The sequence below is a fragment of the Mytilus californianus genome, unplaced genomic scaffold, assembly GCF_021869535.1.
Source record: "Mytilus californianus isolate M0D057914Y unplaced genomic scaffold, xbMytCali1.0.p SCAF_9, whole genome shotgun sequence".
Classification (NCBI taxonomy): domain Eukaryota; kingdom Metazoa; phylum Mollusca; class Bivalvia; order Mytilida; family Mytilidae; genus Mytilus; species Mytilus californianus.
The window spans coordinates 5383074-5401981 of record NW_026262745.1 but is presented as its reverse complement, the minus strand read 5'-3'; the positions used below and the strand labels follow the sequence as shown (position 1 = coordinate 5401981).

Genomic DNA, 18908 nt, shown 5'->3' with positions numbered 1-18908 from the left:
CTACCGTAGTTCTGTGTCTATACCATATGTCGAGCTTACTCTTCATAGTTAAGTTAAGATGTGAATAAAATAAACAAAGACCAAAAAAAGATCTACAAGAATACAATGGTCCATATCATGTGCATAACATTTACATTAATGAATAACTATATGTGGACCGAGAACATTATAATAGTAAACCTTTTCGACGTATAAACAAAACAGTAGTAATTAAACACAATACAGTAATAATTAAAACAAAACAGAAAATTACCTTACAATACGCTACAAGTTGAAAAGAATTGTGTTAATGACTTAATAATTCAGCTACAAATCAATTTATTTTCGATAATGCACAAATATTAAGTTGCCAAGTATCTTATACTCCTTCACTTGATACCACCATCGGCCTTTTTTGCACATGCTTTTAATAATTCATAATTGATCGTATCGGACACAAATGAATCTTGCTGATAGTAAGGATGAGTTATTACAAACTTTCTGATGAAATTGGCAGTCGTTGGTTCCGCACCTATATAAATATTAAAACATGTTATATTTTTATATTACTTAAAATATTGTAATCAAAGAAAATAAATGATTTTAACAAATCTTGATAGTATTTATTGACACATGATATACAGGTATAATATCGATGTTGAACCAAAAAAGAAAGAAACACTTTCAGTTATACCGTAAATTTGATGCACCCAAAATGCTTTCATGTGTTTACCATCATCATATACACTAAAACCCGTATATTTGAAAACCAAGGACGTTTAAATGCGAAATTACCAAAAAAATGATCAAAAAGAGGGCATAAAGAGAGAATAGCCAAATCCACCTAAGGTCGACTTAGTTTTAGGGAGTTGGAACTTTACAAGTCCAGTGACACATCAGACAAGTGTTTTGTTTTCGTTATAAACTTGATTAGGTACTTTTTGAATAGTGTGAAAATTTCCGTTAGACACATCGTTATAATGATAACAAACGCTGGGATAAAATTGCCACTGAGATATTTACACGTCATGGTTTTGCAAAGGATGGTGAATTGATGCTCCAGAATGTGAAGTTGACAACAAGAAAACAAACGCCTCGCAAAAGATACTGCAGATAGTCTTGGAATTCATTTTAGATACTTTTACCTTTCTTTCAACGCAAAAAACACAGACATCACAAGAGATAACACGAGAGAAGAGATACCAAAAGTCACCTCGCCTAAAATGTTTCAACAAGAATATATGTCCATGGGACACAATGCCCTGCTAGTTACTTTGTACGTGTTCAGTAAACCCGGACATCGTGGTAAAAACCGTACTTTGAAAATTATTTAAACAGTGTATTTATAAATAATATGTACTAACTTTCAGGTCCATTTGACCACAAACTTCCCTAAACAAAAAATTTAACCTGATACGGGACAAACAGACGGACGAACATACAAGAAAACATAATGCCCTTCTACTATCATTGGGTAGAAAAACTTAAAACACTGACAGTACATGACCCAGCATTTAACACGAATAGTTCTCTATTTGCGAACAGCATAGGAAAATTGTCAAAATTTACACCAAACACACGCTCATCAGTGAAAAAGTTACAGTTTTTTTTTTGGAAAGCTTACACAGCGGTGATCTGCAGTTGTTTACAGCTTTGTCCTTTAGTCCTTTCTTCTTTGTCGATATTTCTCATTGGATTTCATAACACGTACATATCCTTAATTTTATATTATATAGATATAATTCATTGTCACATTGTCATATCCAATGCATTCGTTTTTATAACAGATGTAAGTGGTATTGCCAAGGTTTCCATTTGTTCTGTTGAGCAATTTACCATCTTTGTGGTGAAAAAAGACCCAATCGGGACAGAATAATAATTATGACTACAAATTTGATTTAGATAGAAATACAAATTTACATTGAAACTTTTAAGCCCCTTGTAATGTACTAGGTAGGAATTTTCAAATCTAATTTAAAGCCGTTGATAAATTAAAGAAAATTAACAAGAAAAAAAGACATCGTTTATAGGGTAGGCGTTGTATATCTAAAATAGAAAAACCGTGTTGACCACCTTTTTTCGTTGTATTCATGAGCTCCTATTCCTATGTCGATGCTTACCTTTATATTTGAAATACTTATTGTGTTAAAATTTGAGGTCAAGTAAAATAAAAGTTAACATTTTGATATTTTTGGTGAAAATGAAATTTATCAAAGACAATGAAGCATATTTGACAGAGATAGGACTAATTCCATCATTATTTTTGTTTACAGGGCAAAATCTAAATGTTGCATAATTTAACTGGAATTTGAAATCTATAATATACTTAAAATAAACTTCAAATATTTTTCCATTATTTTATCTTGATAAAAGCATAATGCTTTTGGTTCTTACATATGGTCGTTAAAGGCAATGGCATTTTAAATGTTAATGTTTTTTAGCATGAATTATTTAAAAAACAGCATTCGATTCTATCGAATGTTTAAAGTTACCTGAGGCCCTGTCCGATATAAGTTTTAAGTAACTATTGATTATATAATTTGTGCCTTCATCTGTTTCTTCGCATTTGCTTTTCAAGTATGTTTTCATCAAGGGAATAAGGCCAGGAAATTCCACCTACAAAGACAGTTATATAATACTCTTAATGTTTTTAAAAGTCCATTGCTCACTTAAAGTGTCATATGTATATATTTTTCTATTCTGTAATTTTAATATATACTACGAAAGAAGTAATTTGAGTGTTTTGTTCAGTTATAGACGTATTCTTGTTATATATATTTATTTCAAAACAACTTCAATAATGTCAAGAGAGAGCCATTTGTATAGATGTATAATATCGCACAGAATAAACTGCATTTACACTTGTTAGTCCGTATGACAAGCAGTTGGTAGGAAAATCCCCTTGATTTGATATTGGTACTTTGGTTCTCGAAATCAAAATAAATGTTGATAATTGCAAGGGTTGATTTTTTATTAACATTAAGGTAATACATTTTTGTTTAGTTTTTACAGTTAATCAAAAAGCTAAAAGTTACTCGCATACCTTCGGGTTAACTTGACAAGAACCATTTCTCACATATTTATTAAATACTATATATCTTGGGATTTCTGAACACTTAATTACAATACTTCCAATAGTCTCACAAAGTATTCACTAAAAACAAGATACCTATGAAAAAGTTGATTATTAGAGTAATTTTAAAATGTTGTGCTTGACCTGTTACTATTCCAATAAGTAGTTTGACAAACAATGATATTGAGTAAAACTTCCATTAGGATTTACAATAAGAATGACACAAATAATTACGTTGCCTTTTTATAGATATTCATTACAAAATATCAGCAATTGGGCATGTGGGTTTTATAAAAGAATTTAAACAAATACTGAGAACCGAAATAAAAGTTTAAAATTTTATGTATCTGGATTGGCCTTAAGCAGAAACGGTCAAAGCCACAAATTGTCAGCCAAGGATGTATACGTACCTAATCACTTGCAGATGTAATGCTTCTTCTTTATATAAGTGTTATGTAAAATAAACATTTTATGATGTTCTATGGTAGCATTAAATTATTTAAATTTTGGTACCGATTTGGAAAAAAAAGTGCTAATAATCCTGAATGAAATTTTATTTTAAATGGATGCTCAAATTCTCAATTTGATTCTCATCATTATTTATTATCTTACGTTCCCATTTATTATTTCATCTATTGTCATCTGACAATATTCATCACCGTTTTTCGATTGCAAATGACCAGGCTGGGTTAATTTAACTTCTGCTTTTGACTTGTCTGTAACATATATCCAAAAGTATATTATAGACATTGTGATTGAATGGTTATACTGACTACCTCAATATTTAAAAAGGTCAGTCAAATGGAAACACTTCTATCAAGATACATGTATATATTACGCTAACGCAAAAACAATAAACCGTTTGTAAACTAAAATCATAATTTGCAGTCTAAAATGTATTGTTTCTTTAGTTTTCTATGTTGTGGTTGCATAATGTTGTTTGGATTTTGGTCTTAATATTTTTTTTGGCGTTGTCAGTTTATTTTCGACTTTAACTTTAAATGTTCCTTTGATATCTTTTGCTTCTCTTTTATGAACACGTATCCCTGTATTTACTTGAGGAACAAGACGGGTGCCACATGTGGAGCAGGCTCTGCTTCTAGAGCACCAGAGATCACCCACAGTTTTCGCTGGTTTTTTTGCCATGTGTTTAGGTCTCTATGTTATTTTATTTTTGTGTATTGTTGTTTGTCTTTTGGTCGTTTTTCGTTTTTCCATGGCAGTGTCAGTTTCTTTTCGACTTATGAGTTTAAAGATCCCTTTGGTAACTTTAGCTCCTAATATATAAGTGTACTCATATTTTGTAATTTCGCAAAGTAATGTTTTCTCAGACTGCTTATGCGGTCTCAATTTAAAAGTAAAATAACAAAAATACCGAACTCCAAGGAAAATTCAAATCGGAAAGTCCCTTATCAAATAGCAAAATCAAAAGCTCAAACACACCAAACGAATGGAAAACAACTGTCATATTCCTGACTAAGTACAGGCATTTCATTATGTAAAAAATTGTGGATTAAATCTGGTTTTAAAGCTAGCTAAACTAATCCGATAGATATGCACTGCTTGATATACTAGTCTGGGAAAGCATGGTTAAATTACTTGTTAAAAAAGAGGGACGAAAGATACCAGAGGGACAGTCAAACTCATAGATCGAAAATAAACTGACAACGCCATGGCCAAAAATAAAAAGACAAACAGACAAATAATAGTACAGATGACACAACATAGAAAACTAAAGACTAAGCAACACGAACCCCACCAAAAACTGGGGGTGATCTCAGGTGCTCTGGAAGGGTAAGCAGATCCTGCTCCACATGTGGCACCCGTCATGTTGCTTATGTTGTTACAAATCCGGTAAATAGTCTAATTCGGTAGGTCACATTCGTGAAGAGGGAAGGGTATTGTAGTTACGACATAAGAAACATATCCGATATCATCTGTGAAACGGTTATTCCATAACGGTCAACCAACTCGTGATGGCGTCCGTAAAATTTACGAAGGGATGATTTCAACTTCACCATTTGGATCTCTTGGCTTAATAGCTTCATTGTGAGCAGCAATCCTCTATCAAGGAAATCATGATAGGAAACACAAGCCCGGGAATATCGTATCAATTGGGAAATATATACTCCGTATGCAGGCGCTGCTGGAATGTTGCTACATAGAAATGTTAAAGTTGGCCTTGAACTAGCTTTCAGTTACTGCTAGTGTTCTTAGATTTTTACTCTGTGTTTTTGTGATGATTCGTGCCGATAATTAACATTGGCTTCAATTTTACTAATTGTATTTATCATGAAAAAAATATACCGGTAAATATGTTTCTCCTGAAATAAAACTTTTCCTCCAATACAGCATTGCGTTTGCTAGCAGCACTCATATTTTCATCAACCTGAAATAATCCGTTTTGTAATTGTTTATTTATTACTTTAAAGATCGAGAATATTAACCAAAAAAAAAAAAAAGCAACTTAAATTAATCAGTAGGTAAACTTACATTTAAAAACAAATATTTTAATAAATAAAAGATTAATATCAACCCAACAGGAATATACTTTATTGTCCAATTGCGCATTTTCTTGGTTTCACGTTAATACTATTTTAACCATGTTAACTGGACTTTACAATTAATAAGATATATCATCGAAACATTTAATGAGAACACGATCTGCAGACTATGTTCGCTAAATATGAATTATATTAAATTAATTTGAGTTTTGCCATTAAAACCCAAGCTTAAAGGTACATTGTCAACTTTATCATTTCTTTTGAAAAAGGCTGATTAATGGCTTTCAATATGATAGTAAAACATAAACAAAAATACGGAATCATCAGGGAACACAACATATCCGAACAAAATACTTCTACAATCCTACAGAATGCATCAAAACCTTTATAACTGATTGTTTTATTACCTTTTCAGTTGTATTTTAAGGATAGTGCAGTTTTTGATCAACTGCAATACAGCTACTGACAGATTTACAGTAAGAAACCGTTTGGATCACGTTTTCTTTGATTGATACACTATCAAATTTTATCCAGTTGTTTTCTAGTAATACAAGTCTACATGTAGTAATGTATTTTTACCTTTGATATTGGAATGATAAAATTTAGCCTGTAAGCTATGGCAATTCTTGTCACTAAAAAGACGAACACAACATAAGCAGCATTTTCAAAATCGCTCAGTTGAACCTGTAAATAAATGCTTAATTTTAGTTTAAATAATATTGAGTTATTTGAAATACTAAGGGGTTTCTTTTAAAGGAATAGAACACATTAGCCTTATCATACACAACTTTTCGAAATGTTTGGGGGGCCTCGGTGGCCGAGTGGTCTAAGTGGTCGAACTACTGTATCATTAGGTTGTCTACACTGAGGTTGTGAGTTCGAATCCCACAAGTGGCAGGTGCGCTCGACTCCAATTTTGATTGACTAGAATTCTTAGTTTTCCTACCGAAGGTCGGTGGTTTATTCCGGGCACTCCGAATTCCTCTGCCAATAAAAAATGACCACCACGACATACCACAATAGTGTTGAAAATGACGTTAAACGCCAACCAATCAATCGAAATGTTTGTGTATTTTTGTTTTGATTCGAGCGCATACGGATTACCAATTTATAGGTTTGGTATCTGTCATGAGTTTTTAAATCAATTTATGTTAATATTACCATTTATCATCACATCTGTTGTTTATGTAGATGATTACGATGATGGGGGTAGCATAATATTGTAGTATGAGGATGAGGGGGTACATGTTCATCAGGTGATAAAAACTAGAATTATATAGTGTATACTTAGCAATATCAAAAATAAAATTACACACAAAACCTTTTATATGATTAAAAAATTTTAAAATGCAGACATAGATAAATAAAAAAATAACTAATATTGCTGCTTTTCATTTATTACGTCTTTATTTTTGTAAGAACATTTAGTCACTTATTTATCGTTTTAACAAGACTCAAAATATTTTTTAAATTTTATCTGCATCGAAATTCTTACTGCATTACGGTAGATGGTCCTTTTAATTCTGTTGACAGTTATTTTTTTTACTACTCTCTACACTACACTTCCACACAATGTTATCAAGAAAAAGTTTTCATATTTAATTAAAAGGTCTTTTGAAAAATCTCATTGCAAATTTATTTGCTGTAACTCAATTAAAGCCTTTTTCTGTAACGAAAATAAAAATTATGCTAGATACACTTACTGGAAATGTGAAGATATGGATGGAAGCTTTAAATTTTCTCCTAGACAATATATATATACGTTTCGGCGATAAAATTTATCGACAGGTAGTAGGTATTCCTATGGGCACTAACTGCGCCCCTTTAATAGCAGATTTATTCCTGTATTGCTATGAATCTCAGTTTATGACCAAACTCAGTAAAGACACGTCATTGTTACATTTGGTTGATACATTCAACAATACCTACTGTTATCTTGATGATATTTTTTCGTTAAATAATCCAGAGTTCTCTAAATATACTACCAAAATTTACCCAAAGCAACTTACTTTAAATAAATCTAAGATAAACAGCAGTAGTTCTCCTTTTCTAGATTAAGACATTTCAATTTTCAAAGGGAAACTCCATACTAAAATTTACGACTAAAGAGCTGATTTTTCATTCCCTATTGTTAATTTTCCCTTTTTAGACGGCTATATTCCTTTGGCTCCATCATACGGTGTTTATATATCCCAACTCGTTCGTTATGCCCGTGTGTGTAGTGATGTCATAGATTTTAACGAACGTAATCAATGCATCACTGGTAAAATATTAAGCCAGGATTTCTTTACCATAAAGTGCTTAAAACTTTTACTAAATTCTTTCATAGATACAAAGATTTGATTAGTAAATTTGGCTGTACCTGTAGAAAACTTATTAATAACGGTATTTCAAATCCAAAATTTTACGGTAATATTGTACTAAAAGCGCGGAAATCACTATGTGATCCGTGTAAACTCATCGAACCTTTAATCAAACTTATAAGTTAAGGTTATCTTACCAATGTTGTAATTAGATCTTTGAATATAGTTTACATTGGCACAATTAGCGATTTTGTCATCAGCAAATTAAAACATAACTAAATTTGTATTCTTTTCAAACGGATTTTTTGGATGTACAAATACACATCCACGTTCATTTTATATAGAGATTACTCTATCTATATATTACATTTTCTATAGAGAGATTACTCTATCTATATATCACATTAATTGTTGAAATCCGGATATGGTGTACAAAAAAACAAAAACAAAAAATAAAAAAATTGCACTTTATTTTTGGGATATACTATCTTTTCGCAAGTTTATCGTTTTCTGTTTGGTATTAAAATTAATAATTAAGATCCATGAAACATCTGGTGATCAATTTATTTGGCAATCGCCAATGGCAGTCAGCAGGGTTTAAGAACATCAGTTGTTCGACCTGTTAGTCAAATGCGTTTTATTAAAATATACTTTTCACTTTTTGGGCTTTTGGAAAATGTTGTGTGTGCTGTATTTAGACGCCTCTACCAAGAAATTAGTTTTCCATGCACATGTATAAAAAAATTGCGGTTTTTATCCAACGTTGTTTTCAATTTAGACTTGTATATATTACATTATACATATTTATTAACAGGTTAACTCCTAACTATCCTACTGACTGTCGATACTTTTATTTTGGCATTGCACAAGTCAAGTCCTCTTTGACTGTCCATGACGTTAAAACACTAAATCCCTGAGAAGTGTTTTAGTTGATTTAAGTCTCTGATGCATGATTTTTTATTATTAATTGTTTTTTGGCTTTTAACTAGCTTTCAGTAACTGCGAGTACTCTCAAATCGTACTTTCGTGTTAATTTGACCTGTTGATACAATTTGTAATGTATTTTTGTTATTTAATGTTTACTTATTCAGTGTTATATCTAGTCTCACTATTTTTAATATATACCACCTTTGATAAGTGTTTAGTATGACGGTAAATTTTCACTTTTGTTCTCGTACAAGGAACAACAAAATTATTTATTTTGTAAAAATTATTTACGTACTCCATGTATACCTTACAAGAAAATTATTTTTTTTACCTATGTACGTTATTTTATTTGGCGGCATTTTGTCCAAGGTTATAGTTGTCTATCTGATATTGTTTTAAATCTAATCCCCTTGTTTTATTAATTTTGTATTCATATTGTGTCATAGATCAAATTTATTCGTTCAGTATATGTTCACTTATTTTTGTTAATATTTCTTTTGATTGAGTTAAGCCATTTCAATTGATATTTTAGAGTGTGTCTTTCTATGTTGTGATGTTACGCTATTGTTTCCAGTAGGGTGAAGGTTGGCGCCTATTAAAACGTTTAAACCCGCAGCATTTGTTTGCACCTGTCCTAAGACAGGAACCTGATGTTCAGTGGTTGTCGTTTGTTTATGTGGTTCATAAGTGTTTCTCGTTTCTCGTTTTTTATATAGATTAGACCGTTGGTTTTCCTGTTAGAATGGTTTTACACTAGTCATTTTGGGGCCCTTTATAGCTTGCCCTTTGAATTGTGCCAAGGCTCCGCGTTGAAGGCCGTACTTTTACCTATAATGGTTTACTTTTACAAATTGTGACTTGGATGGAGAGTTGTCTCATTGGCACTCATACCACATCTTCTTATATCTATTTAGACAAGATTGTATCTTTTGTATTGTTTATGGATGAAATCTACTACAAATGACAGCCACTAATCTTAGAATTGCGGATACTGTAATTTTACATCAGCATACTTAGTACTTACAGCTGCTTGTCTTCAGCAATTGCGATCATTCCATAAGACTGTAGTGCTAATAAGTGCTCATCATACTTTTATTATCATACTTTTATTGTGTTTTTGTCATCTTTTATAGAGTGAAAAAATGAAAAAAAAGGGGTTGAGATCTAAAAATCCGACCTTAACACTTTAACAGCAACTTATATTCATCTACCTATCTCAAGTCAAAATATAGTCAGAAATTGTCTTTTGAAATATTTTGGTTTTTTTTCATTATGGGAATTAGGACGGATCTTGTCGGTATTTGTTTATTCACCACATATATACAGGGGAGAATTAAAGGTTTAATATAATATATATACACTTGTGTAGACCGTATGATGGCCTGAAGGCTTCTTTCAGTTTTATGTGTCACTGCTTTGCTGTCTTATTGATGTATACACAAATCTAGATTTATTCATGAAAAAATATAAGAAAAAAAAAAACAAAGAAAAAAAACAAAGAAAACACTTTACTTCCATTGGTCTAAATTCTACTCTCCATCCAGTATTAGTATTAGAGATAGGTAGTTTCAATCGGAGTGTTTGCCAGTTGGTTGAGTTGATGTTCTGTAAAAAAGATAATGCATCTATTTACCAAAATTTATAGTTCATGTAAACAAACTCAGATGTGGTGATGAATTCAACCACAGTTATCTGTATTGTATACTGACAAATTTGGAAATTACGAATATTAAAAAGGACAACGTTTAATTGCGAAGACAATTTTGAAATAAGTATATTAGTCTATTAAAACATTGAAAGCCAGACTCACAAAATAACAACAGAGAAAACATTAAAATTAAGTTTGCTTACTTAAATATTTAAACTTACTTCAAGATGTTGTATGTCCAAATCTTCATTCTGATCAAGAGTTTCGCTACATAGAAACAATGGATCGCGAATAAAAAGATATGCAATGTGTTTGGACAGTGCTTCGTTTAATCCTAAAGAAATACAAGATTAGAATTTATTATTTAGCACAAACATTTGATATTATATGTCTCTTTACGGCAACATCTACAAAACCAAAAGTTGACTTAAACCTGTATATATAGATCCAGGCCATTAGATGCTTCATTTATTGTTAACATTTAGTTGTAGTTATCGTTTTGTAATTTGCCAATGTTAAAGGTGACTACGTCTATTCGATTTACTATTTATCTTGTTTATCTTAATTGTTTATTCATTTTTGTAAGTTTATTATTGTTACTTTGTGAAAAAGCTGTTGCCAAATACTGCTAAACATTGCAAAATACCGTGTTTGGGATCATTGTCCATCAGGGATAAATAATAATGAAGCATAATAAAACACAAGCAATACATGGACTCATAAATAAATTACGTATTAACAAAATTATTACAATCAAAGGATATCAGAAAGACGAATAAACTCGAGGAGCTCACTTTACCCTCCATAGAAAATCTCAAAAAAATAATTTAAATTTATCTGTTACATGTGCTTTTTGTTATTGCTGTCCTATCAATATCGTGAATACAATAGCAGGATTTCTATTATTTTGATCAATAAGTATAGCAATGACACAACTGTACTTTTACAGGTACCGAGTTAAGGGAATTTAAATCAAATATTTGTATCCCCAACGGAACAAGGAGGGCTTATATAAATAAAGCTACCGTTACTTTGTCAAGAACCACACTGATTCCCACAACAAATACACAGGAAATGATATCATTAAAAGACTAGACTTTTTACCCGACAGCATATTTTATTTAGTTTGATGGATTGATATATCAGCAGAAAGTCGATATTCCAATACGAACTAATTGTGCATCACAACAGTGGTGACTTGTTTTTGTACTCACATGAAGCAGATTATATACAGAACTTTCTCAAAGACAAAAAGAAAAAGCATCTTGCAAAGTTCTTTAATTTCACTTTCAGATATACTGATGATGTTCTGTCACTCAATAACCCATATTTCAATTAGTTCTTAATCTTTTCCTCGGTTTTGACACAAATGGACGACATCAAACTAGAATCTATACTAAATGTGATTGTTTCAACTTTCCAATGTTAAACTTCCCATTTCTCAGCAGTAACATAACACATTGCTCTATCGTATGGCGTTAAAACATTACGCTCGTGCATGTTCACACTATTCGGACTTCATTAACAGGGATGTCCTCCTTACACGAAAACTACTGTTCCAAAAGTTATGAAGAAAGGAGATTTAAATCGACACTACATAAGGTTTACGGTCACAATCACGAGTTGGTTGATCGATACGATGTGTCAGTGTCTCAACTCACTAGCAACATGTTTTCGCGGTCTTAAACTTTTAGATACCAGTAAAGTCTTTTGATCTGTGAGTTTACCGATTAGTGTCCTGTTCCCAATAATGACATTTTGACTTAGCGTGTATTCGCATGGCTGGTAATACATGCATAGCAAGAAACGCTTACTCTGTCGACGCATCCGGTCTCGATACTTTTGGAGTTCATGTGATTTAGTTTATGTTTGCTACCTTGATTTGTTTCTTCCTAATGATGCTTAATATTTAAACAACGATAAACTGTCGCTGCTATTTATTTTCTGTTGTCTTAGTCGTTGAATTTTTAATACGTCGAAATAATCATAAAAATAGAAAGATAAAACAGTACTAACTGTTCAATATCATGCGGAATTTGAGATAAATATGACTTAAATTATGAGATACTGTATCGTTTTTTAAACCTTACGCAATATGGGTTTACCAGACGATGCTACATGTGTATAAACGGATGTTTGCGATCAAATATTTCATATATAGTCATTGAATAAAGTCGATTGATGGGTCTAATAAGGGTAGTACAAGTCAAGACATGTGAGCTGTGTCACCTTTTGGCATATCAATGAGCAGTTTTTTTTAGAGCCATACAACATGTTTTAAATTCTGAATAGCAAGAAGACGGTACCAAAACAGATGTGGTCAAAAGAATAAAACAATTACAGATGCATCATGGATGCACAAACCAAATTGCGACCTTTATGGATAAGTAGTCTAGAATATCTAAGGACTGCTGGCAATTTCTGTCTAGTTATGAAAATGCAAAAAGTGCCCTAGTTCTCTCTAGTTTTAACCTTCACCTTTGACCAAGTGACTTTAAACTAAATTGAGGTATTTTTCAAACCAAATTATTGGCTAAAGATTTTTCAAGATGCGATTAAAGGCTCAAGAGATATAGTGAAATTTTCCCGTTTTTTTCTTTTTATAGGAACTGTGACCTTGACCTTTCACATAGTGACCAATTATAGTTTTGAACTTTACAAAGGGGATTATCAAGTTTCGTTTGGTGATGATTGGAGATTTGATTCAAAGGATATTATCCTGAAACCAAAGTATTGCCTTAATTTCAGTGTATCAACAGCTGCTGTTATCATGACTTTTGATCTGGTAAACACAAATCAAAAGAAGTCTTCTTAAGCCCACAGGAAATTATCAGATCAGGTTTAATTAGTAAGAAAATGTTTTATGGATTAACAAGTGTTGTTAAATGTTTAAAATTTTACTACATCCTAAGCATTTTATCTTGTTCAGGCAAACATTTAGGGGAATCCATATATATATATTGGTGAAAAACGTTACCTTCATTTTTCAGTTCTTCATACGAATCTTTATCATATACGATGTCTGTGTCATTGTATTGATAATGTTCTGGTGAAATGTAGGTTGCTACAGAACCCCAACGTGACTTTTGTATTCTAAATCTATCTTTCTTTAAAGGCTGAAAAATACAAACTCCATTATTTTAGTGATAACTATATGCAAGTCAGAGAACAAGATCAAGCAAATGCTGTTCTATATTATTATTAAATGATAAAATTGCATTGATAACGTATCCAAGATTATATATTAAAAAAATAGATATTCGAAACCAAATACGATAGATGTGAATTTATCAAATGTTTAAGAGCAATACATGCTTAAAATTATCAAAAAGTACAGCAGAACTAACTTATCCATAGGGACTATAACGTAAACAATTTTTTTTAAAAGTTCCTTTGAAAGTTGAAAATATATAAAACTACTAATCTGATCTAAAAAAAAAAGCTTTTCATTCTAAATATTTGCTCTCATTTATTCAATTAATCTTTACGTCTCCAATTAAGATTTTCAAAACTTGTTATATCAGATGAAAAATATAGAAATAGATCTGCAAAATGTATTTTATAATTGTTTCCTGACACCAAAAGTATCTTAAACTTATCTAATGACAAATTTGAATCTATTTCAGAATGTCCATTTATTTTTGAAACATTGAATGCATGCTTTGACCAAAGAAAGTTTTCTTTGCGCATGTGTATAGAGACACCATTACATCTGTTGTTACGCCTTTTTGGTAAGTTTGAGAAAAAAATTTGTCTATGCAAACGGGTAATATAGACAATGTTGTTTTATAAAATCAAATATACGCTTGAGACCTAAACAATTTAAAGATTACAATATTAGAAACGCAAAGCGTAATTATACAGAATAAGAAATTTTTAATACCATAAATAAAGGCAACATTAGTATACCCTGTTCAAAAGTCATAAATCGATTAAGGGAAAACAAATCCGGATTACAAACTAAAACCGAGGGAAACACATCAACTATAAGAGGAAAACAACGGAACAACAGAAACATTGAACTGCAACAAAAACAAAACGCCAACATACATAGAAATGGACTATCTTATAACAACTGCCACATTCCTGGCTTGGTACAGGACATTTTAAGAAAAAATGATGGGTTGAACCTGGCTTTATGGCTAGCCAAACCTCCCGCTTATTTGGCAGTGTTAAGAATATCGCCAAATGACAACACTACGTGACAGGAATACAGTACAAACAAACATAAGAACACTCAGCACAGATAAATGCATAAACAAACAATACAACAGTACAACAGTACATCACAACATGTAAACTGCAGAATAACAACATACATCTCCCATTAACGACAGCACAGGACACCCCAAACTGCTCGTCACATGAATGGATCAACGCCACAAAAAGTGACGTATTTTTGAGATGTATATATATAATCTTGAAATTCATACAATTATATGGAACGAGATAAAAAAAAAAATTCACAATACTAGTCCAAATAATTATCATGATTATGACGGTCTTGAAAGGATATTTTAAATTAATGCTGCGACGATGTCAAAATTATTTGGATTAACACAATACTTTATCCATGCAAAATGGAAATTTAACTCGACTATACTGATAAATAAGAAATATGTGAGATGTACCGAAAATACAGAAATCAAACCACAAACGATAAGACATAACACTATATCCAACCGTATACTTACAAAAGAAACATCATAACTAAATACATGAATGTTGAATGTATAAATACCGAAACACGTCGTATAGCAATGCAGTCATATTCGGGAATAGGTCACGTTCGGTACTTAGCAGACAGACGACGTAAATGGTAAACCACAATCTAAGACGTGGTAAAAATGCCGTTAGTTAGTTTATTCACAGACACATCGTATAGATCAACCAATTCGTGATGGTGTCCATAAAATTTACTGATTGTCATTTTTAATATTTCCTTCTCATAACTCTGCTGGGGCAGTTTCTGCGTAAGAAGCACACTCCTGTATATGAAGTCCGTATAGTGTGAACATGCACGAGCATAATGTATCAATTGAGATATGTAAACACCATAACTGCTTATATCGTGTGCTGCATTAACCTCAGATTTGAGGGAAAAAAATGGGCTCTGTGAACCCACTCTACTATTTGGCAATTTTAACACATATATTAAACTCTTTACATACGTAGTTTTTTTGAATAAATTTCACAGTGGATATCATTTTTTCATTATCAAACAGATTTTAAATTGCGTATCTGTTTTCAAGTATTCAATAAGACTGTATGATTGTGATTATTATCATCACTACTCAAGATCCCGGAATAAACGTTTTCAATTAGACCTAAGACTAAAAATTCGGTAGGCGCAATCCATAAAACGTTTGAGCATTCAAACAAAATAAACCTAAGCAGTATATAAAAAAACATATATTATACGGTCAATTTTGCGTCAGAGTGTTGCAACCTTTGTAAAATTAAATAATTTATAATCTGAAAATTTTAGGTAAATGCATCATTTAAACCATGCTATACCATCTGGGCGGATTATTAATTCGACAACAGACTATCTACCAGTAGCGATACCATCACAGTGGTAGTTGTAATTCCTATCAATACGATACGGATTTAAACCGCTTCTGTTTCTGAAAATAATCATTATCAGGTACGATATTTCAAAAGTATCACACCATCGAAACCAAATGAATTTGTGGTTAAAAATTTTATGAGTTAAACACTGTTAAAGGTGTTTATATTTACTTTATTCTTATGTAATTTTCTATATTTTACACTGTGTACAGTCTATATCTATTAACTTAAATGTGTTCATAAACCATTGCATTATACTCTGTCCATTACAATTATTCAAATGCATACCTTCTGACCCTTTTCCTCATCTGTTCTGTCATCAAAACTTTGTGATAAGACTGGCCATCGAGTATCAATATCAGACAGATAACCTTTATATACAGGAGATGCTGCACTTAAAGCTAGCTGAAAGTACAATTGTCCTGTTATTTTAAATCGGTATACATATATATTTATCATGTTTATGATGTTTTGGGGAGAACTTAAAATCCTTCTACTAATCTGTATATTAATAAATTAGAATCCTGCTAGACGTTAAGCAGTCGGATTCAATCAATCAATCTTTATATTAATCAATAAATTATTCATGGTAAAGTAGCTATGCGCAATCCTTCTCTCCCTTACTTTGGAAAATGACAAATTGACCACCTAGTAAGCGGAAATGACTTCTTATTTTTAAAAAGATATTTGTACTGTTATTGAACTGCGATGGCATAACTCCAATCATTAATTTAGGTATACTTCTTTTTATATTTAAAGCTCGTCATGACTTGCAAGGTGAGGATATCTTGATGGCTGTAGGAAAAATGCACTGTAGTACTGTCCTGTTGTTCATGCTTTTAATCACTCCGAGCAGGAGAGCAACATCGGCAGAAGGAAAAAAAAGGAAAAAAAAAGTTGATATTTGATATCAACACAAAGCTACACCCACATTCCCTTATTTTTTTTATATAAAAAGATAAAGCAAGAAAAATATTCCACCAAAATCTTAAAGAACGACATATGAAATTATTTTGTGTAGAAAATAAACAGGTGTTTTGTATCCCATCCACAATTTTTAGGGAAAGATGGAAAATATTGTTTTGCACTCGTCACGGTGATCCATAACGTTTGATTATGCCAGTTTTTATTGACTTATCCTTTTTTTTTAATTTACTTTGGGGCTCAGTAGTTTGTTATACTGTTTATGCTGCTAGCTATAAGTTCCCGTTTGATGTTACTAAAAATGGAGGTTCCGCAGAGAAATCTCAATGACACTAGTGTCATGTTCTGGTTCTGTTTTGTCAGGCGTTCTTGTAGATTTACTAAAAAATTTCACCATGTATAGCAAGCGCATGTTGCGAAATTTTCATTCAACGGTTCGTGTAACATTCTTTCATACTTGTCCATCTAGTTAAAGAAATAAGTAAGGCGATAAGGCAGAAAATGTCATGAAATAAAATTGAAAAGTTATGTAAAGTGCATGTATGTATCAAGTAAAAGTGTATTTGAATTCTCAAAAGTTAAGCTTGACGAGATGCAGAATATAAAGCTTACTTTGAAAAACAAATAATTACCTTGAAATGAGAAAAAAAAACATGAAAAACCACGAGATGTGTTGATTAGATAGCAATACTCCAACCTACAGCGAGTAAATATTGTGAATTCATAATACGTTCCATGTAAACGCGATCAATTACTTGTAATATTTGATTCGTAAAGAAAAACTAAACGCAAGACAAAAAGAGTGCGAGCAATTGTTTGATTTCCAAAAGATGAAGGTAAATATTGCAGAATGTCCTCAAATTGTTAATTCCCTTTCAAAACTACTAAATTTCATGGCCCATACAATGTTTTTACCTAACGGTTTGATCGTCATCACTGAAATTTAAGTATATGCAGTTGTATGCATACGTTGTGAGCAAATCAACACCAGAGATACATATATTCGTCAAGACAATCATTTAGCTATACCATGTGTGTATTGTTAAGGGAAAAAAACTAACACTGCACTACATCCATTTCATAAGACCATTTTCAGCGTTTAAGACAGTTGTTAAGCCTTTCTTTCTAGAATTACTTTAAAGCATTGAAAACAATTTGGCAACGAGCATTGAGCTTTTGTATCAGTGTAAACAAAGCCCTCATGACATGAACGTGTACAAGAGTACACCAATAGCGGATTGGGACAGGTAAGTACAATTAACATATAAACTGTTTGTCCGTTTAACTGTCTTTTCTGATGTCGATAAAGATTTCAGTTTTATTATTTCTTGAGGGCATTTTGCGAACTCACATTTCATAAATACTTCTCAGCCAAATCTTGCTCCATGTAATTTTGAAGCATTAATTTTTTTCGTCATGCCTTAGATTTCTTTGTCGACATTTTTTGTCTTTGACTGTTGTGGTGTGTATTAAGGCGACGGTAATTTGTATAAGTTCTTTTTTCGTAAATCGATTTTAAAGAGACAAAACATGGTAACAAACAAACACTGGGAAATCGCATAAACTACGAAATAAGCGAGACCGGGTGGATCAACAGGATGTTTTTTTAGGTTTTTTTACATCTTTCTTAGGATTGATTTTCAATAAACCTTTTGGTATCTTCTAATCTGTATTGACACCTATTTAACAAAGTTTTATTTGACTAGGACAATAATAACCATAAAACATACCATAATAGGACAAATGTTTACAAGTTGATCGTATAGGTATATTGCTTCATCCAAGGTATCCATCTGAAAAGTCGTTTGCAAACCACAACACCCGGCACCAAAAACAAGACCTTCCATATAAATACTGTTATCATAACATTGTTCTTTTTTGCATTTAGTCTTTGTGCCCGCAGGAAAAGCCGATTTAGTCTTCATATCCTGGTATACTGTATTGATATAAGTAAATTGAAATACATACAGCTCACCTTG

General features: G+C 31.8%; 1 protein-coding gene across 1 annotated transcript in view; it reads right to left on the bottom strand.

The window, feature by feature from the left end:
• Positions 1 to 304: 304 nt before the first annotated feature.
• Positions 305 to 18908, bottom strand: part of LOC127715761 (glutamate--cysteine ligase catalytic subunit-like) — a 30698-nt gene continuing 12094 nt past the window's right edge. The window contains exons 6-15 of the mRNA XM_052221910.1: positions 18660 to 18783; positions 16294 to 16410; positions 13412 to 13550; positions 10656 to 10768; positions 10299 to 10391; positions 6136 to 6240; positions 5360 to 5441; positions 3665 to 3768; positions 2472 to 2595; positions 305 to 511 (exon numbers count right to left, since the gene is read on the bottom strand). Coding sequence (XP_052077870.1) covers positions 369 to 511; positions 2472 to 2595; positions 3665 to 3768; positions 5360 to 5441; positions 6136 to 6240; positions 10299 to 10391; positions 10656 to 10768; positions 13412 to 13550; positions 16294 to 16410; positions 18660 to 18783 — 1144 coding nt within the window. The 3' untranslated portion in view covers positions 305 to 368. The remainder of the gene's footprint in view (positions 512 to 2471; positions 2596 to 3664; positions 3769 to 5359; positions 5442 to 6135; positions 6241 to 10298; positions 10392 to 10655; positions 10769 to 13411; positions 13551 to 16293; positions 16411 to 18659; positions 18784 to 18908) is intronic.